Here is a 22,005-nt window from a genome sequence, read left to right on the forward strand (position 1 = left end):
CTCCTCCAGCCTACCCGCCTGTATCACACTCTCATCCTCAAAAACATGGCCCCTCTCCTTGGTGAACACTGAAGAAAAGTATTCATTCAACGCCTCTCCTATTTCTTCTGACTCCATGCACAAGTTCTCACTACTGTCCTTGACCCTCACCCTGGTCATTCTTTTATTTCTCACATAAGAGTAAAAAGCCTTGGGGTTTTCCTTGATCCGACCCGCCAAGGACTTCTCATGCCCCCTCCTAGCTCTCCTAAGCCCTTTTTTTTTAGCTCATTCCTTGCTACCTTGTAACCCTCAAGAACCTTGTTTTCTCATCCTTACATACTCTTCCTTTTTCCTCTTTGACAAGACATTCAACCTTTTTTGTGAACCATGGTTCCCTCACATGGCCATTACCTTCCTGCCTGACAGGGACATACTTATCAAGGACACGCAGTATTTGTTCCTTGAACAAGCTCCACTTTTCATTTGTGTCTTTCCCTGACAGTTTCTGTTCCCATCTTATGCTCCCTAATTCTTGCCTAATCGCATCATAATTACCCCTCCCCCAATTATAAATCCTGCCTTGCCATATGGCTTTATCCCTCTCCATTGCAATAGTGAAAGACACCGAATTGTGGTCACTATCTCCAAAGTGCTCTCCCATAAACAAATCAAACACTTGGCCCGGTTCATTACCCGGTACCAAATCCAATGTGGCCCCCCCTCTTGTCGGCCTATCCACATAAACCCTCCTGCACACACTGTACAAAAACTGCCCCATCCGAACTGTTCGACCTATAGAGGTTCCAATCAATATTTGGAAAGTTAAAGTCACCCATGACAACTACCCTGAGACCTCCACACCTATCCATAATCTGTTTTGCAATTTCTTGCTCCAAATCTCTATTACTATTTGGGGGCCTATAGAAAACTCCTAACACTGTGACCGCTCCTTTCCTATTTCTAACTTCGGCCCATGTTACCTCAGTAGGCAGATCCCCTTCGAACTGCCTTTCTGCAGCCGTTAAACTATCCTTGATTAACAATTTTACTCCTCCACCTCTTTTACCACCTTCCCTACTCTTACTGAAACATCTACACCCTGGAACTTCCAACAACCATTCTTGTCCCTGTTCTAACCATGTCTCCGTAATGGCCACAACATCGTAGTCCCAAGTACTAATCCACGCTCCAAGTTCACCTACCTTATTCCAGATGCTCCTTGCATTGAAGTAGACACACTTCAACCCACCTTTCTGTCTGCCAGTACACTCCTGCGATCTTGATACCCTCCTCAGTACCTCACTACTCTCAACACTGGCTTATGGACTACAGCTCGTTTTCCCAGCCCTCTGAAAAATTAGTTTAAACCCTCCCGAAGAGCCGTAGCAAATTTCCCTCCCAGGATATTGGTGCCCCTCTGGTTCAGGTGCAAAGTGTCCTGTCTGTACAGGTCCAATCTTCACCAGAATGTGCTCCAATTATCCACGTACCTGAAACCCTCCCTCCTACCCTGCAGCCATGTGTTTATCTGCACTCTCTCCCTGTTCCTCACCTCACTAGCACATGGCACCGGCAACAAACCAGAGATGACAACATGGTTTGTCCTGGCTCTCAGCTTCCACCCTAGCTCCCTAAATTCCTCATTTAAATCCCCATCCCTTCTCTTACCTATGTCGCTGGTACCGACGTGTACCACGACTTGTGACTGTTCCCCCTCCCCTTTAAGGATTCTGAAAACACGGTCCGAGACGTCACGGACCCTGGCACCCGGGAGGCAACATACCATACGTGAGTCTCTTTCGCTGCCACAGAACCGTCTATCTGTCCCTCTAACTATCGAGTCCCCAATAACTATTGCTCTCCTGCTCTCCCTCCTTCCCTTCTGAGCCACAGGGATGGACTCAGTGCTGGAGATCCGTTCACCGTGGCTTACCCCTGGTAGGTCGTCACCCTCAACAGTATCCAAAACGGTATACTTGTTACTGAGGGGAACGACCACAGCAGATCCCTACACTGACTGCTTCCTCCCAGCCCCTCTCACCGTCACCTATCTATCTTGATTCTTTGGAGTAACTACATCCCTGAAGCTACTATCTATGACCTCCTCTGCCTCCCGAATGATCCGAAGTTCATCCAGCTCCAGTTCCCTAACGCGGTTTCTGAGGAGCTGGAGATGGGTGCACTTCCCACAGGTGAAATCAGCAGGGACACTGACGGCATCCCTCACCTCAAACATTCTGCAGGAGGAACATTGCACTGCCTTCCCTGCCAACATAGGTATGTATCTGGTGGTAGCAGCAAAAATGTCAACGTAAAAAGGGGACTCCGAGTACCATCTCCTGCTTTTTTTTTTAAATTCATTTAGAAAATGTGGGCTTCACTGACAAATGCTTTACTGCTCATCCCTAATTGAGAGGGTGCTGGTGAACTGTCTTCTTGAACTGCTGCAGTCCATGTGGTGTAGGTACACTCAGTGCTGTTAGATAGGGAACTTTCATTTTAACTCAGGGTCTTATATGGAGGTTTATCAAATGCCTTCTTGAAGTAATGTCAGGCAATGGCTGAGTGCAAAGGCACTGGGCCCGAATAGCATTATAGCTAGAATGCTAACAGCTATGCCCCAAATTTGCCACCTCCCCAGCCAAGCTGTTCTAGGACATCACTGGCATCTACCAGATAAAGCCCACAAAAAGAACCAATCTAATTACCGCCACATCAGCCTCCACTTGATCGCCAGTAAAGTAATGGAAGGTGTAGCTGACAGTACTATCAAGCGAAAATTACTCAACAATAACCTAAACTGATGCCCAGTTTGTGCTCCACCTAAACCTCATGACTCCAGGCCTCAATACAGACTTTGCATAAAACAAAAGAGCTGAATTCAAGAAGTGAAGTGCCTGCTCAGACTGATTGAAAATGACACATCTCTCTTACTGCTCATCAACTTCATATTTATAATCATTTCTGTCCGTCTCTCTCTCTTTCTCTTCCCCGATTTGATTGCATCCATCTGTCCCTGTAATTCTATGCCATTGGACTCTTGTACGATTGTTTTCATCTCTCTCTCATCTTGTGGTGCTTGTATCCAACTCACTTGTCCCTGTGTAACCGTGCTGTATATGAAAAACACCTTACTTACATTTTTGTCATCTATTAGTTTTTACCTGGTGTTCGCCTTGCCAGGTGGCACTCCATTCGATGAATCCATTGTCAAATCATGAGATCCATTAACTGCAGGATCTAGTTAACAGTAACAGCATTATTCCCAATGCACCAAACAGAGTAAAGTACTATCATAATACTATTTACAAAAATATCAATTCATTTTAGTGTTTATATCAAAGCACTGTGTAAGGGCCCTTCCTGTTGATTCCCTTATTTCCTGCTTCTTTTACTTTGTGGCTATCATTTTTTCATCCATGACTATTTAATGGACATACACCTTTAAGTTGAGCAGAGGAAGTGAGGAACTCAAAAGTTGCAATATATACGCTGTGCTAGCTTTTGAACAGCAGTAGAGACTTTTTGTTACACGAGAGATCGGAGGGGTATGGTTCCATTGATTGGCTGGTGGCCAATGAATTGGCCAAAGGCCGTATTCTGACTGGCCACAGGCGGTGATTGAGTCCTACCCGAGGGGGATGGTTGTCAGAGGACACAGGAAGTGACAGTTAATCCTGGAGGCTTACAGAAGAAGCTGTGAGTGTCTATCTCTCTCTCTCTCTCTCCAGAAATACTGCCTATCTGCTGGTTTCTGAACCTGCAGAGAACTGGATGAATCTACAGTGAAAACCATTACAGACTGAAAGCAAAAACTGAAGGCCTAGACTGAAGAAAAGTGTACTGGAAGACAACCATCTGAAACAAAGACACTTATCCTTTTACTTTCATCATTATTTTACACCCCTCTGATTTTGTCAGTCGTGTGTGTGTGTATACATATATAATATATATACACACACAATAGGATGGGGCAAATTAGGGGGGGGGGGGGAGCATTAAGAATTAGATAATCGTTAACCAGTTGTATTTGCTTCATATTTAATTATAGTTATTGTTATTAATAAATATTAGTTGTGTTTACATTTACAAACCTGGTGAATGTATTTCTTGACAGCTAAAGACCAGAGACAACGGATATTTTCTGAGAATTATTTGTTAATTTTAATTGTGTTGCAACTCTGGGTCAAGTTGAGCTGGAATTGACCACACACTAGCCCAGGGGGTTGCAACAACTGTGTCTTGTTAAATAACTGCAAACACAATTTAAACTGTAATATCATGTCAGCGCAGGTTTTATAAATTGTTCTCCCTCCTCTTGATGATGGTGGTGTCTCTTTCATAATACTGTACTGTACAAGTGGGTGTTTCTTCAAATGTCCTTGGCTATGGTTATTCCATCTAGTGTGGCAGAGAGCCCTCCAGACCAGGAGATGCTCAAAGTTGATCTGTACCAGGACCTAGCTAGGTCACTAACTTTGGTCCCAGCTGGAGATGAGTGGAGGAGAGTAAAGAATAATGTAACCTAAAAGTCCTGCTTCTGATCACTGTTGAGTGATTTGTTTTCTGGAGGGTACATGTACGTGACCATCAAATAATATCAGATTCCCATATTGTCCCAGCAAATTTATAGCTTGCCAGCACTCACTGTCCATGTTCAAAAATAAAGCAGCAATGTCATTAAAGCCATTCATTGAACTGTACTCTAACATGAATCACTATCTTCAGAAAGGGAGAAGAAACTTCATGCTGGATTGTCTATTTTAGAAAGTATGGCAATTCCAGTATCTATTTGTTCCTTTACCCAAGGAAATTGAGTACAATCTATTTGCAATGTACATCGCATTCTGTTGTGTCGCATGATGGTTTGTGATTCTATTGCCACTGTGCATTACATAAGTCTTATTTCTCTAGAGTGGAGCGGTAATGCTAACTGCTGTTTGAGATAGGGAAGAAAACTTACCTCCAACGTTGACAGAAAGGTTCATAGGTTCTTTGAAACCATTGTCTTCAATAGGGACTGGTTTAATTTGCATTGATTCATTTGGTAATGTGTTATTGTCTTCAGGCTAAAAGAGATATTAAAAGTGCGAAAAGATTAGTTCTTCAGCTATTGATTACGATATGCTGTTAAGGATATCACCAGGATTCCACTCTTTGGAATTCTCACTCACTGAAATACCTCTCTAAACAGGCAGAAATGTCCGAATGACAAAACTGAAACAAAAGCAAAGAGATTGCTGTTAACTCATCTATGGATGCAATACAGCATTTCAGACTACGAGTTATCTTCTTAATTCTGTTTGCTACATAAGGAGCTTAAAAAGTTCCATTCACAGAACAGGCTAAATTTACCAGCAAGTGTGGGGATCATGCAGATCCCAACCATGATGGTGTCCAAGTTCTGTCAGTCTGGGTAATTTTTCTTGAGGCAGTCAATTAACAGGCTACCTCTGGGAGCTTTCCTAATTACGGACAGGTAGGAGGGCCATTCCGAACGCCAAGGCTGTGTGGACTGTCAGCTTAATTGGGAAAAATGGGCAGTGTTAAACACTTAAAACTATACCTAATTTCTAATGTTTATGAATACAAATCTAATTCCCTTAAAACTACCTTTTTTCTATCAAGGAGACAGCGTGAAAATGGAGCTACCTTCTGAAGGCTTCTAAAATTTAAGATAAGTGTGGTCACAACATGCCCAAATACCTATTAAGCCTTGGACCTCAATCTTCAGACATAAGGACATCATGGGCGGGATTCTCCGCAATCGGCGCGATGCCCGCCGTCCAGCGCCAAAATCGGCGCGAATCAGTCCGGCATCGCGTCACCCCAAAGGTGCAGAATTCTCCGCATCTTGGGGGGCCGAGCCCTCACCTTGAGGGGCTAGGCCCACGCCGGAGTGATTTCCGCCGCGCCGGCTGGCGTCAGAGGGTGCTCACGGCATCCCCGTGCATGCGCAGTGGAGGGGGTCTCTTCCGCCTCCGCCATAGTGGAGACCGTGGTGAAGGCGGAAGGAAAAGAGTGCCTCCACGGCACAGGCCCGCCCGCGGATCGGTGGGCCCCGATCGCGGGCTAGGCCACCATGGGGGCACCCCCCAGGCCCAGATCGCCCCGCGCCCCCCCCCCCCCCCCCCAGGACCCCGGAGCCCGCCCGCGCCGCCTTGTCCTGCCGTTCGAAAGGTGGTTCAATCCACGCCGGCTGGCGTGGGTTGACAGCGGCGGGACTTCGGCCCATCGTGGACCGGAGAATCGCCGGGGGGTCGGCGATTTCCGCCGACCGGCGCGGTGCGATTCCCACCCCCGCCGAATCTCTGGTGGCGGAGAATTTGGGACACGGCGGGGGCAGGATTCACGCCAGACCCCGGCGATTCTCCGACCCGGTGGGGGGGGGGGGGGTCGGAAGGATCGCGCCCCATGTTCCATGCTACCAAAGAATGGTGTGCCTGAAATTGCTCCATGTTTCCCAAATCTCTCCGACACTGGATTTTCCTTGTGTCGGCTCCGAGACTACTGTAGACTAATTCATTGCTCTGATTAGCCAATAACTCCTTGATTATTGTGTCATATGATGACCAGGATAATAGAAAGACTGCCCTTGGTCTTATTATTTAGCAATTCTTATATTCCAGTAAACTCACAGACTTTCACAATATAAAAATATAGCTAATTGCCATACTTCAGTGAATAAAATTAATCTAACCTCTGTGCTCTTTTGTTCCCCGTTTACCATTATGTTTTCTGTCGGAAGATCCTGATTGCTACCATTGGATCTGCGCATGGTTGATGGGGATTGTAATTCAATGAGGCAAGGTGCAAGTTGGGAAGAACCTTCATCTACTGGCAGTATGGATTTTATGTGGCCCGAAGCAGAACGCTGCAACAGGTAGAGCATAACAAATGTATTTTAGTTCCACAACAACAACCACTTGCAATTATAGTGCACCTTTAACATAAAACATCTCAAGGCACTTTACAGGGGCTTTATTCAACAACATAACACACAAAATATTAGGGCAGTTGAGCAAAATCTTAGCCAGTCAATGAGGTGGGATAGGCAAGTATAAGGAATATCTTAAGGGAGGAAAAAGAGACTTGTGGAGAGGTTTCGGGATTAAGCTCTAGGTAGTTGAAGGCATGGCCACTAAATTCAGGGATGTCCATTAGGCCGGAATTAGAGGAAAGCAGATTGGAGCTGTAAGATTACAGAAATAGAGGTCTAGATCATGGAGGAATTCGAAAACTAGGATGAGAAATTGTGTTTTTTAAACTAGGAGCCAGTATAGGTCAGTGAGCATAGGGATGATGGATGAATAGAATTTGGTACAAGTTAGGGCATGGATAGCTTTACAAAGGGTAGCATGTGGGAGGTCCATTGGGGTGCATAAGAATAGTTACGTCTGGAGGTTACAAAGGCATGAATGAGGGTTCAGCAGAACAGATTAAATGAAGCAAGGTGGAATTAAGAGGTGCTTGAAGGTGTTCTTAGTTATGGTGCAGATATGTGTTTGAAAGCTCAACTTGAGGTCAAATGTGACCAACTAAGGTTACAAACAGTCCAGATCAGGCTCAGGCAGGTACAAGCGAGATGGAATTGGTGCTGAGAGAGCAGGGTTTGTGCCAGGGGATGCAAACAATGGCCAGAGGTCCAATACTCCATCAAAGCGATGGAAATCACTAATATTCAAAAAGGTCACCAAGAAGTTCCAAAAGGTTATTTGCAAATAAAAAAATATACAATAGAACAGTCAGTCTCTGGTTTCTTGAGAGCTGTTGCACTTAAACATGAAAAACACATGGAAATGCACAATATAGTCATACATAATCTCACCTCCCATTATAACATTTCAAAAATATTTTCTGATTAGGCAGAATACACTTCCTCTCCTTCTAAAAATGCAGAAAGAATCTTCCCAACTCCCACCTTCTAATTAGCAGTGACTCCGAGAGTTAGGCATTCAAGCAGTAAACTGGGTAAAGCATCTTCATTTAATTAAACTAAAACATAAAGGCAAAGATTAACACCAAAGGTACGAGATCATTACATAATATAAATAGATTATACGTTAACCCCTGCCTGTGATATAACAACATTTTGCATGAGAGAAGGTTTAAAAAAAAAGAAAGCCAATATGAGAAAGTTTAAATATCAACAGAGGATAACAGACAAGCACAGATTAGTCAGTCTCCAAAACCGAAAAAGATAACTTTTGACCATTCTCATAAAGAATTGCACTCCCTAGATGCTGACCTATTGTGCATTTCACAATTGCAACTGCAACATCTGTCTCCGAGCAGTGTTGGTCAAGTAAAATGTTTTTAACAGAAGCCGGCCATTTCCCAACCAACAGAAAACAATCATGAGCAGGTCCATTTGAGGCTTCTCCACACCATAATAAACAATTAGTTATCACTTTTAGGAGATTTTCGGTAGTACAAAACAATAGAATTGCAGAAAAACTAGACATGCTATCGAAGTTTGTTTTGCACTCAAAACAGTTTGCAAGAAAATCAATAGTAACAGGAACAATAATTTATACTTCTTGCAAAGAGAACTGGTTGGTTGGCAAATGGACTCTGATTGGTAGAGGTGTTTGCAACAGAGACTATACCAAGGAACAAGTAATTGCCAAGTTTTTGTCAAATTCAAGGCACTGCCACAGGGAATGAACCAGCGAATGGCTGTCCCCAAGCTTTTGTTTAGCTTCAAAAGGTGCTATGTGTGGACATGTTCCTTCTGTCTGTAAATGGCAGGGCTGTGTGTGTGAATATATGTAGCTTCTAGCATGCATTGAGCCTGACTGAAAGTTTTAAATTAGCTTTCAGGTAATTCTTAGCACAATCAGGATTGTTTAACAAGTGTTGTCCAATCACATCTCATCTTGGACATTATGGGCCCGATTCTAACCCCCCCTCCTCACCCGACAAAATAAGATGCTCCCAGTCCACAGCACCCGACACAATCTGGTTCACACCCTCGCTGGGCATGAATCAGGCTCATTATAAGCTCATTTAAATATGTTGGCATATCATTACCAGGCCTGACCTGGTATCCTCCAGAGTCTCCGCGATTCTCTACCTCCACCTGGGGGGTGGGGGTGGTGGAGGGGTCCCGACAGCAAGGTTCGCTTATGCTTTTCAAAATCGAGAAACAGGTGCCATGGCTGATGAGGAAGAGAAGGTAGGACACGGAGAGGCACAACTGTGGGCTGCCGGGCTGGACACAAGCCAGGCTGGCTAAGGGGGGTGACCAGAGGACAGGCCGTGGGACCGGGGTGACCCCCACGGGACTGGGGTGGTGTCCAGGCATGGAGCGCCATTGCTGCAGCCTGCAAGGCAGCCATCTTGCTGCGCACACGACTGACCAACCACCTTGGCCCCTGGTTCTGCAGAGTGACAATGGCCATATGGGTGCTCCTACCCCAGCCCCCACTCTCCCAGCCCACCATCCCCGCATGGTCACCATGAACTTTTACACCACAGAGCCCTTCCAGGCACCGTGAGGACCCGTCCGGATCCTCAAGAGCTTGGTATACAGATGCATTCACGCTATCACAGAGGCCCTGTATGCCCCGTCGGCTCAATACATTCATTTCAATGTGGACCGAGCCCACCAGGATTCCAGGGCAGCGGGGTTCGCAGCCATCGCCTAGATGCCCCGGGTCCAGGTGGTGATCAATGGGATGCATGTCGCCCTATGAGCACCTGAAGATGACAAGCCGATCTTCACAAACTGAAAGGGGTTCCACTCGATGAACGTGCAACTGGTGTGTGACCATCAGATGCGCCATTGCTGCAGCCTGCAAGGCAGCCATCTTGCTGCGCACACGACTGACCAACCACCTTGGCCCCTGGTTCTGCAGAGTGACAATGGCCATATGGGTGCTCCTACCCCAGCCCCCACTCTCCCAGCCCACCATCCCAGCCCCCACCCCACCATCCCCGCACCCCATCCTCCGCAATACCCCTCCCCCCTCCTCCTCTGGGTAGAACGCTTTCATCCTGGCGCACTCGACGATTCCTGGCCTCTTTGAGGTGCATCCCTGGCTGAGGGGTTGGCTCCTCTATGACCAGGATTATCCGCTGCGGTCGTGGCTGATGTCGACTATCCGGAGGCCACGGAACGTCCATGCCGCAACTAGAGGCGTGATGGAGCAGTGCTTCGCCATGCTGAAGATGTGATTCAGGCGCTGGGAGGGTTGCCTGCATCGTGGTCGCCTGCCCCATCCTCCACAACAACACGCAGCAGAGGGGCAACGTGCTGGGGGAGGATGAGCGACTGGCCTCGTGCAACGAAGAGGATGCGCATTACACCACCACACCACTACATCCCGAGGCCACCCCCCGCCTGCAACCCCCTCCGTGATACATACCTGCCACACTATATGGTGTGGCCCTGAATTGGCATTAACAGCAACAGCGGGTCTGGTCCATGGGATGGAGGATGAGGACAACCCGGTCTGCGATGAGCTCTGGAAGGAAACAGCAACAGCAGTCTCCAGGCATCTTCAGCCACCAGCAGGAGCAGCAACAAATTAATTTCTCAATTCTCTCCACAGTTGTTAACTGGCATGCTAAATGTCTCCTGTTCAGATTTCCAAATCTGTAGTTGTTTGCTTTTTGTTCAAAGAAGTGATTAAAATGAGACTTATTCTGCCATTGTTGTTTAGCCATTCAAAATTGGCGCAACACTCGTTGATTTGCTACCATCTTTAAAAATGCATCTGCTGCAATGGAAAATTGTGCTATGAAGTTTGTGTCATCAAGCAATTTGGTTGTTATTTTGAGCCATCAGTTTGATGAAGAATTTATCCAATGGTCTCTTGATAAAAAAATAACTTTTCCACAAAGGAAATACAAATGTACTTAATTTATCCAATTCCTCTTTTAGGTTTATGGTTTAAATAAAGTATGTTGAGGAGTTCAGCATTAAGTACTGCTGCTAAACAGACATAAACAGATTATTCTCTGTAGACATTTACAGTGCATGCAGAGGAAACACAAATGCTGTTGAAAGTAAGAGACTGGATTTGACACTGAAAATGCAGCCACAATACCCAAATCAATCTTAATCCTTCTTGATAAATATATATTTTGTGTGTTGCATGGAGATATCTCTGCAATTAATGTCATAGCTCTCCAGCTCTCTTTTTTCATGCAAAAGGTATTTTTTCTGCTATAGTCTTGTGGCTCATTAAATTTGCTGTTAAAGATGTCTATTCCCAGGGGCAATGCAGCAAAACAGCAGGTGCACTTGCCTCTCAAGCAGGTCTTATATGAATAAAGCTTATCATAAACATGTAAATGTCCTTACTCAACAAAAACAGCCATGACAATATAGACCACAAACAAAAAGCTTTCCCTCCCACTGGTAAAATCTCTAGCCAAAGATTATCACTGGGGCGGGGAGGGGGAGATTGGAGAGGCGGGTGATGGTGAAGTAGATTAGAATGATGGTTAGACATTTCCTGCTGCCTTCTGATGCATTTGCAGCCACTTCAATCTTAAGTGTCAGGTATTTGGAGGCCAACACGATTTTTTTCTGATTATGAGTCTTTCAACGTTTGGCCAGACAGGAAAATCTGTTGGAGGCAGTAAAGTGGTTTAGAACATAGAACATACAGTGCAGAAGGAGGCCATTCGGCCCATCAAGTATGCACTGACCCACTTAAGCCCTCACTTCCACCCTATCCCTGTAATCCAATAACCCCTCCTATCCATTTTGGAGACTAAGGGCAATTTATCATGGCCAATCCACCTAACCTGCACGTCTTTGGACTGTGGGAGGAAACCGAAGCACCCGGAGGAAACCCACGCAGACACGGGGAGAATGTGCAGACTCCGCATAGACAGTGACCCAGCAGGGAATCGACCTTGGGACCCTGGTGCTGTGAAGCCACAGTGCTATCCACTTGTGCTACTGTGCTGCCCTGTTTGAAGAGAGACAAGTTAGTTAAATATTTTAAAATATTTTGGGAGGTTTCCGTGTTGATCAGGTGATGTGCTCCTTTGGAGTCTGCATGGAATCATTCAGCCTATCATAATCAGGGACTCCCTTCCCCTCCCGTGCTCCTAAATGTTTGTTGCAGGGAGCCATTCCTTCGGGTTCCCATGGGACCTTGTCACCCATGCACTTACTTACTGCACCTTTGAGATTCCTAGTAGACTTAGATGAAAATCAATCCTGGAATGTGGTAAGTAGGTCTCGGTCTTAAAGCTCCTGAGGTACCAAGCTGATGTCATTATGGGCACTACCCACCCAGCTTGGCTTCTGCAAGCCACATTCACAATCAGAGTTAAGATCAGGGCTATAGTTTTGACAACACGTGAATAGAAGTATCAACAATTTGGCAATTGTCTCCTCCAAATACTACCTTGTTCCTTTTTTTCAAAGCAGTTGAAGACTTCTTTTTTGTGGCAGTTGATGGCTTCCCAATTGTGTTACGTATTCCCAATAAATCCAGCGGTTGGAGTGGGATGGTGCTTTTTCTGTGACAATTTATAAACTGCTGTTCTGTAGCATCAAGATGGTTGTGCAACTGAGGAAAAAGAAAATGGGTGCAAATTTTTAAAAATGTATTGCTGAAACTCTGATGGGCATAAATCAGAGAATCCTTATATGTCATGATTAGATAGAGATATTTACAATTTCACTACACAAATAATAATGGAGGTCACCTTAAACAATGTATTTATAACACCATCCATCAAAGAACATAAATGTTTAAAAAGCTAATTATTCCAACTGTTCAATTCCACAAATCTGCCTTCTCACTGTTTCTCTTAACCCTTTCTTTCTTCACAAAATGCCTTATTAATAATAGTGCTACTGGCCACCAACAGTGATCTATTCTGGGAACTTTCTTGAAAAAACAATTATCTATAAAGCAAGATGCTTCCGAGCCAAACATTTACCATCTTTGTTCTTTGCTGGCAGGTGTACTGTAGTGAAAGTCAGTGGAGGGTAAACTTGCATTCACGTAGTGAGCCAGAAGCGTGACTGCACTCTCTGCTAACGATTGAGATATCAGCAATTGTGTTCAAATGCCGAAACAGGAGAATTCTGTGCACAATGTCTCCGCCAATCAATCTATTTCATCCCCCAAAAATATGGTGATGCATATCAAGAAAGATTTTAGTCTACCTTCAGTTTTATGGGTGTTTTACATTGTGTTCTAGGATCAATGGCCATACTTGTCAGTTTTTTTTAATAAGTATATGCAAGTGGTGGAGAGGGAGAGAAGGGAGAAGGGAGGAGTTGGAATTCCCATTGGGCCCCGAGGAGGTTATGAAATGTATTGGTTTAATGCAGTCAGGTAAAGCTCTGGGCCCAGATGGATTTCCCATAGAGTTCTAGAAGAAATTTGCAGGCAGTTGAACTCAACTGCTATTGGACATGTTAAATGATTCCTTGTACCAGGAGGGGAGAGGGTATTGCCATTTACATTGGGGCAGGCCTCTATTTCCCTGATTTTGAAAGATAAGAACCCTACAGAATGTGTGTCATATTGCCTATCTCGTTGTTGAATGCTGATTCTAAATTGTTGGAAAAGCGCTGGCAAAGCGGTTGGAGCCCTGCCTCCCAGGGGTGATTTCCGAAGAACAGACAGGTTTTGTCAAGGGTTGGCAGCTGTCAGCCAATACAGATCAATTATTAAACATCATCTTTTCCTCCTCTCCAACTCCCGAACCAGAGGCGATCGTCTCAATGGACGCTAAAAAAGCATTCAATAGGGTCGAGTAGGGGAGCTAGTTGAGATTCTTGGGAGGTTGGGTTTGGGCCAAAGTTTATGGGCGTGATCTAAAGGAAAGGTTTCTAAGTGTCATATGTGCTAAGTTTTGCTGGGATTTGCTGGCAATTTCCCGTTGGCTCTGCCGGTGACTTCCCCACAGCTATCTAACCACACGTAGTCACTTTTTTCCAAACTTAGAATTATTTTCATCATTGGGGAGTTAAACTTGCTCGACAGACTGGCTCCTTAGAGATCGGGTTGCCATTTTGAAAGGGTGCCCCGATCTCTCAGTGAGTGTATGGGTCATACCCCCCACCCACAGGCAATGTCATCCCTACACATATGGGCATTACCCCACATACCTATCCCAATTGAGGACAACCCGCTACATGATCCCGAGGGGCCCCCTCCTCAGGCCCCCCCCATGCTATCCAACAGGTCCCCTCCTTCCAGGACTCCCACCCATCATCCCCTAACCTCCCAGAGGCCCCTTCTTAACTACCCAGCAGCCGCCCCATCTTTCAAACCCCCCTCCACCTTGCTTACATGGGCATGGACCCCCTCAGGCCCTGACCCTTGGCAGTGCCACACTGGCACCCAGGTACCCTTACACTGCCATCCTGGCAGTGCTCCTGCCAGCTTGGCAGTGCATCCCATTTGTGTGGAGCAGTACTGAAAGGCGCCAGCTAAGGATTCCCTAGGGAGGCTGCTGGATGTTGGGAGGCTGGTAGATCCCGGGTGAGTACGCCGTAGTAGGTTTAAGACCTACTTAAGCGAGCGCAACTTGATCACGCCCATTTTGAGCGGGATCCTGATCTCGAAACGTCACGAGATCTGGATAGATCTCATAAAGCGTATTGGCTGCCGGGAAGCCTGTGGAAGGCATCTACCTGGCATCTATCGGCCACGCCGCGCTCCCAGTCAAGCCAGGCCCCATAACTTGGATTTTGTATAGGGCTCCCACGGCAAGTGTTCACACAAATGCCTTGAGCTTGGATTGCTTTCAATTGAATAGGGGTACGAGACAGGGTTGTCCATTGTCTCGGTTTGCTTTGGCAAACAAACCTCTGCCCATAGCCTTAAGACCTTCCACTGAGTGGAGGGAATAAAGCGGGGAGGGAGGGAGCATAGGGTGTCCTTGTGTGCAGATGATCTGCTTCTGTATATCATGGACCCAGTCTCCACTATGGATGAGATAAAGGAGTTTTAGCTCCTTCTTGGGATATAGTTGAATTTGGATAAGAATGAATAGTTTCCGATGTATCCCCCCTGGAGTGAGCCGATCTGGCTCACCGATGCCTTTTCTCCTTACCAGATTTAGCTTTCATTATCTGGGAATCTGAGTGGGCCTCGCTTCATAAATTAAATCATGTTAGTCTGCTGAATGGGGTTAAATCGGACTTGCAGAAGTGGGATAACCCACTTCTGCAAGGAGGTGTAGGAATCATCTCTTTACGCCAGTGAGTTTAGACTCGAAGTTCAGGTCATGGGGGAAAAGGAGAGGCTGGAGAGATTTGAGGAGGTGTTTGTGGAGGATAGGTTTATCAGTTTTGAGGAGCTGTTGGATAAAATCAAACTCCTGAGGTCAACTTTATTCAGGTATTTCCAGCTTTGCGATTTCTTGCGTAAGGAGATGTCTTGATTTCCCTTGGCACTTTCACCCTCCCTCTTGAATAGGATCTTGTCTCTGGCCGAGGGGAGGGAAAGACTTGACATTTAAGGTCAGAACCTGTCGGCAAAGCAGGCTCCTTCGGATGAGGGGAGGAGGAGGTCGGAGGGTGAGCTGGGTCTGGTTTTTGATGGGGGGGGTATGTAGAGTGAGACTCTTCACAGGATCAACGCTACCTCCTTCCGTGCTGGGCTCAGCTGGAGAGCAACTACAGCAGCAAAGGAAAATAACTGAGCAGGCTGGAGGCTGAATTGGCAACTCCTGCTCTTCGTTCGTATGCTTGTATATAACAAGTACAGGAAATTTGAGAGTGAGTAGAGGGCGAGTGTGTGAGGAGAGAGAGGGTTGAGGAGAGAGGAGAGGGTGGGTGAGGGAGTGAGGGGTGGGTGAATGAGGGGAGAGGGTGAGTGAGTGAGGGTGTGTGAGTGGAGGGGAGAGGGTGAGAGTGAGTGGGAGAGGGAGTGTGAGTGAGTGAGGGGAGAGGGTGAGTGTGAGGGGAGAGGGTGAGTGTGTGAAGGGAAAGGGTGAGTGAGGGGAGAGAGGGTTAGTGAGTGAGGGGAGAGGGTGTGAGTGAATGGAGAGCGTGAAAGAGGGTGAATGAGTCACAGTGAATGAGTGAGGGGCAAGGGCGAGTGAGGGAGGGGAGAGGGTGAGTGAGGGTGGGGAGAGGGTGAGTGAGTGGGGGAGAGGGTGAGTGAGTGACGGGAGAGGGTGTGTGTGTCTGGGGAGAGGGTAAGTGAGTCTGGGGAGAGGGTGGTGAGTGAGTGTGTGAGGAGAGTGAGGGGAGAGAGTGAGGAGAGAGGAGAGAGTGAGGGAGGAGACGGTGGATGAGTGAGGGTGAGTGAGTGAGTAGTGGGTGAGTGAATGATGAGTGAGTGAGGGAGAAGAAGAGGGTGAGTGAGGCGAGTTGGCAAGAGAGGGTGGGGACATGGGATGGTTAGCACTGCTGCCTCACATTGCTGGGGCCAGGGTTCAATTCCGGCCTCGGTCTCTGTGGAGTTTGTACGTTCTCCCAGTGTCTGTGTGGGTTTCCTCCGGGTGTTCCGGCTTCCTCCCACAGTCTAAAGATGTGCAGGTTAGTTGGATTGGTCATGCTAAATTACCCCTTAATATCAAGGGATATGCAGGTTAGGGTCTGGGTTACGGGGGTAGACTGGGGTGGATGGGGGAGTGTAAATGGATCGTGTTCATTCAAAGGTTTGGTGCAAACATGATGGGCAGAATGGCCTACTTCTGCACTGTATGGATTCTATGAGAGTGGATAGAGGGCAAGGAGAGAGGAGGAAGGAGGAGAGAGGGGTGTTAAGGGAGACCGTGGGGAAGAGTGAGCACACAGAAATACACAAAACAGAAAAACAGTAAACCAAACCTCTATTTGTTTGCCTTTTTCACTTGTTTACTCTCTGCCAGTTAGGTTGATCATGTATTCTTCTCCCTATTATTTGTAACATATCTTTTCACAATGACACATTTTGATTTCTTGTTCATTTTGTTCCTCGTTTACACCCATTCAAACTTCATAATTTCTTCATTTGCTAACTATCTAAAGAGCACTGGCCTCAACCATCATCTCTTCCTTCCCTATTCGAAACAATATGACACCAAAACATTCAAAGACGTGAGATGAAAGCAAACATTATGCAGCAGTAAATGATGTTTCACAATCAAAGCTCCCCAACTCCAATGAAGCAGAATATGTTGCCCCTATTCAAATGAAATGATTTGTTGCTTATACTTAGCATAAAAATAAAAGTGGTTAACAATAGGGATGGGATTCCCCAACCCTCCAGACCCGTTTTCTGGCAACGGGATCTCTGTCTCGGCAGCTGGCCAATGGGTTTTGCCATTGTGGCCACCCCCATGCCATTGGGAAATCCGCGGGCGAGTGCACTGCCGGTGAAGTGGATGATCCCGCCGACGGAGAATCCTGCCTCAGATCTTTTATACAATACTGTGAAGACTCCAAACCAAGTCATTTTCTTTCTTATAATGCTGATTTTAGCCAACCTTTAAATAAAATATATGAAGCTGAATTCAACATTCCACCCTTTTTAAGTCTTCCTGAAAGTGTCTCAAGTAGGTGAGATTAAACCTCATTTTCATTCAGCTCAATACACATCAGCCCACCCAATTTCTTCTGCATATTACAATAGCCAAGAACAAGGCTCCATTATGGATTAGGCATATGCTACTGTGGTGATGTGCATCAATGTAAATGCATGTAGGCTAGCTAGACACTAGAGGGAGCACCAGAAACATCACACACACACAACCAATAGATCAGTTAGATAGGACACGACCAATGGACATTCACAATACACACAGAGGTGATACCACCACAGGAGGGCATTACACCAACCCATATATAAAGGACACCACACACATGATCTGCCTCTTTCCAGTGGAGACAGTCAGTGAGTAGAGACACAGGGTTGATTCAATATCACTCCCACCACATGGATTGCAGCAACTGGTTAGTCAGTCTGGGTAGCTATAGTAGGATTAGCAGTAGTGTTGAACCCGAGTAATAGAAGTGTAAATAGTTTAATAAACGTGTTGAAGTTATCTCCATGTCTGAACCTTCCTTTGTCAAGTGCACCACAAGGAAGCCGCTTATATTACACCTAGAACATAACAAATCATGGTACCAGGACTGAACTGTTTCAATCCATATAGCCATACCTCAGTGTACAGTGACAACCAGCAACGATACCCAGGCAAGATGTTCGAGATCCGGGTTCCGCAGCAGCTCCAGTGCCACGGCGATCTCTGCGAAAACTGGTGGGTATTCCGGCAAATGTTTGAAATCTTCCTGGTAGCAGCCGACCTGGAAGACGTGGCCGATGCTGAAAAGACAGAGCTTCTGCTCACCATTGCCGGTGCCAGAGCAGAAGAAATCTTTAAAAAATTCAAGTTCTTAAGGGGCAAAACAGGAGCGACTTCCAGGCAGTCCTGGACAAATTAGGCAAATACTGTGAGGAAAACACACTCCAACCAGCAAGAAAAGGTAAGAGAAACGCCAGTACTCACCACGAGGCCGAGATCCCGGAGCAGAGAACAATTTTGATCAGCGGCCATCTTTCTAAAGGGACTGCACTTGCGCAGTTGCGCGAGAAGCGCACAGAACGGGAAGGTCCGGTTGCACATGTGCGAGACGCCACGCATGCGCAATCACGAAAACGGCCATCGGTACAGGAACAGCGCATAATGCTTCCTACGTATGATGTCACATGCGTCAGAGGCCCCGGACCACACCCATTTAAAGACAAACGTCCCAAATCATGAACAAGAAGTGACTCCAGTGTCACAAGCCTCCACAGCGAGCTCGTGGACAGACTCCACAATTGCAAAAACGCAAGACCCCAGAGCGCAGTCCTTGCACGAACAAGATGTGACTCCAGTGTCACAAGCCTCCACAGCGAGCTCGTGGATAGACTCCACGATAGAAGAACCGCAAGACTCTGACGCGCAGTCCTTGCAGGAACAAGACCATGAGGGTCTAGCAACCTCCTCTGACCAACTAGTGGCAGACGATGCAAGTCTACCATGCTCAAGTAAACAGCAAGAAGACTATGATAGTCTACCACGCTCTAGTGCACAGCAGGCTGACCATGACAGTCTATCATGCTACAGTGAAGAACAAAGCGACAACGACAGTCCAAGCCCAAATGAAGAACAGCAAGACAATGACAGTCCACCCACATTGTTTGCGACACCAGATAAAGACTCTGACAATTTACCCAACCCAAGTGAACAACAAGCAGCTACTGAGGCTCTACCCACAGTATGTGAGACGAGTGAAGACAGCATCCCACTTCCCATGCAAGATGTGCAAAGTGACAGACCTCAGCTAGTGTGTACAGAGGCACTCGACGATCACTGTGAGACCACTGGTGACACCACGGTACTTCCACCCTCATTCGCTCAAACCTCTCAAGTCAATGCATTCCTGCATGTTCCGACTCCAGATATGCAGCTTCAAGAAATCTTAGCTGACTCCAGTGAACCTGCTAAGACTTTGGATGGGGAGCATCAACAAACCAATATAGACTCAGTTAAAACAGACCAGACTCCAGATGGGGAGCAACCAAACGCCGACTCTGATTCACATAAGCCGGACTTTTCCAAACAGGGAGTGCCGCAACCTCAGTGATGGCATGCTCAGGGTGACAGCAGATGCCACAATGACAGGAGATGTATCACTTAACAATCACACTGGGTCAGTAATAACAAGCAGCGGCTACAGTCCAAGAGGAATACACCAATATTCACCACAGCTATATGCACACATTTTTTCCACACCAACAGTGCAGCCAATGACAGCTCATGCTGGACAAACCCAGTATTCAGGCATGCAGCAGCCAGCAGTCTATGCAGCATATTCTCAAACAGGCCAGCACTACGGATTGCCCACTAATGGAATCAAGACCGAAGGAGGACTACTGCAAGCGCAATCTGCACTACAGACTGGATGCCTTAGTTTCAGCCCAGGATTTGCTGCACCCCAGCCTGGCCAGACGGCATATTCCTATCAGATACAATCACCAGGTATTTATGCGAGCAGAAAATCTGTTTCCAATTCGACAAGCTTCAACGGTTCTCAGCAGGATCACCCTTCCTGCACAGCACATGACCAGAACCAGTATGTACAGTCTTATCCAACTTCAACATATGGCACATCCATGACCACGAATGATACTGTTGATGGTACCTCTTCAACGTCAACACCTTATCAGCTACAAAATGCCATTCGACAGCACCATCACAAACATCGGAAAAAGAAAGGGACTCTAAATCAGACAGCGAAGTGATTTTGACCACTTCTTGGTTCCTGTGGCACAGGGACGTTGATGGCTTTCATAACCAAGAGAGACATTTGGCCATGATGATTGATGGTTTTTGGACTCACATGAATGATTTGGACTTATTGTTTAATCACTGTTCCCATGACTTGTATATACCTTACCTTATCTACCTCTTTATCTACCTGTTCTTTGTTCAATTTTCTCAAAGTGTACAGAAAATATGTAACATATAAAAAAGGGGGGATGTGGTGATGTGCATCAAAGTAAATGCATGTAGGCTAGCTAGACACTAGAGGGAGCACCAGAAATATCACACACACAACCAATAGATCAGTTAGATAGGACACGACCAATGGACATTCACGATACACAGAGGTGACACCACCACAGGAGGGCATTACACCAACCCAAACAAAGGACACCACACACATGATCTGCCTCTTTCCAGTGAAGACAGTCAGTGAGTAGAGACACAGGGTAGATTCAATATCACTCCCACCACGTGGATTGCAGCAACTGATTAGTCAGTCTGGGTAGCTATAGTAGGATTAGCAGTAGTGTCGAACCCGAGTAATAGAAGTGTAAATAGTTTAATAAACGTGTTGAAGTTATCTCCATGTCTGAACCTTCCTTTGTCAAGTGCACCACAAGGAAGCCGCTTATGTTACACCTAGAACATAACAAACCAGCTACAACATTTATAGAAACACTTTGCATTGGAACTATTCCCTTCACTGGACCATATTATATCATGATAGTTGTCATAAGCCTTGTGATAAGTTATCAAATACATCGCACTTGTAATAACTTGATTGATCGCAGTTTTACCTGGCTATCGTCATTGTGCTGGCCCAGTCCAGTCTGCTGGTCCTGATCATTTATCGCCACTCTTTGAAGACCAAGCTGCTGTAGTTCCACTGGCAGTTCCTGTTTCTTTGGGTCAGGTTGTCTCATAATGGAATTCTGTTTCAAATTAGTATCCTGCACATGCTGTGTGTTCCGGGTAAATTGGTGTGGTTTCTCCACGAGATCCTTAAAACCTGTTGGCATTTGATCTGATTGACATGTTTGTTTTCTGACTGTACTCTGTTGGCCTGTTTTCTGTGGATGGGATTTTCCCTGTGCTTCTTCCAGAGATGGTTGCTGTTGAATTTGTTGTAGCTGTAGTTGCTGCTTTATCGGATAGGGTTGCGACGTTGATTGCTTCAAATGCTGTATTTGGCAGCGCTGTCTCTGTGGTTGTGGTTGGTGCACAAGTTGTTTTGATTGCTGCAAGGCTACCATGTGCATTGGCTTTATGCTTCGCTGTTGCTGCATGGTATATGTTGGGTGCAAGCTTTGCTGCAGGTGTTGTGCTTGTAAATGTCCCATCAAAACTGGACTCTGCTCAAGTCCAGTCTGAGCTACATGCCACTGCTGCAAAGTTGGTATTGGCTGTACTGGCAATGGATGTGGAAAATATTTCTGTTGAGATTGGCTCTGGTGCATGCTACTGTACTGCATCTGGAGCTGATGCTGTAAATGTCCTGGAATTTGGCCTAAACTTTGATGATGCTGCAAACAGTTTAAGGCCTTTTGCTCTTTGTGAAGTGGATGTAGATCTGGACAATGGCTATTACAGACTGAATATTGCTGGCCAGGGTTCTGGCACAGAAGGGATGGCTGTAAACTTGGTCCATGAGTTGCAATGTCACAAGGCACTGGTGATGCCTGCTGATGGAAGGAGGGTTGGCATTCTTGGCGAGTTGCATTTTCACAATCAAATGACAAATAACCTGAGGGGGAAAAAACTAAATATTACAATATGCTCCTTTTAAAG

At 46.2% G+C, this 22,005-nt stretch overlaps 1 protein-coding gene across 2 annotated transcripts in view; it reads right to left on the bottom strand.

Moving 5' to 3' along the window:
* Positions 1-22,005, bottom strand: part of trim66 (tripartite motif containing 66) — a 509,536-nt gene that overhangs the window by 24,160 nt on the left and 463,371 nt on the right. For both annotated transcript variants that reach the window (XM_072466467.1, XM_072466466.1), the window contains 5 exons: positions 21,015-21,961; positions 12,354-12,518; positions 6,683-6,856; positions 4,946-5,051; positions 3,147-3,222 (listed from right to left, as the gene is read on the bottom strand). In XM_072466467.1, coding sequence (XP_072322568.1) covers positions 3,147-3,222; positions 4,946-5,051; positions 6,683-6,856; positions 12,354-12,518; positions 21,015-21,961 — 1,468 coding nt within the window. The remainder of the gene's footprint in view (positions 1-3,146; positions 3,223-4,945; positions 5,052-6,682; positions 6,857-12,353; positions 12,519-21,014; positions 21,962-22,005) is intronic.

The sequence above is a fragment of the Scyliorhinus torazame genome, chromosome 10 (genome assembly GCF_047496885.1).
Source record: "Scyliorhinus torazame isolate Kashiwa2021f chromosome 10, sScyTor2.1, whole genome shotgun sequence".
Lineage (NCBI taxonomy): Eukaryota > Metazoa > Chordata > Chondrichthyes > Carcharhiniformes > Scyliorhinidae > Scyliorhinus > Scyliorhinus torazame.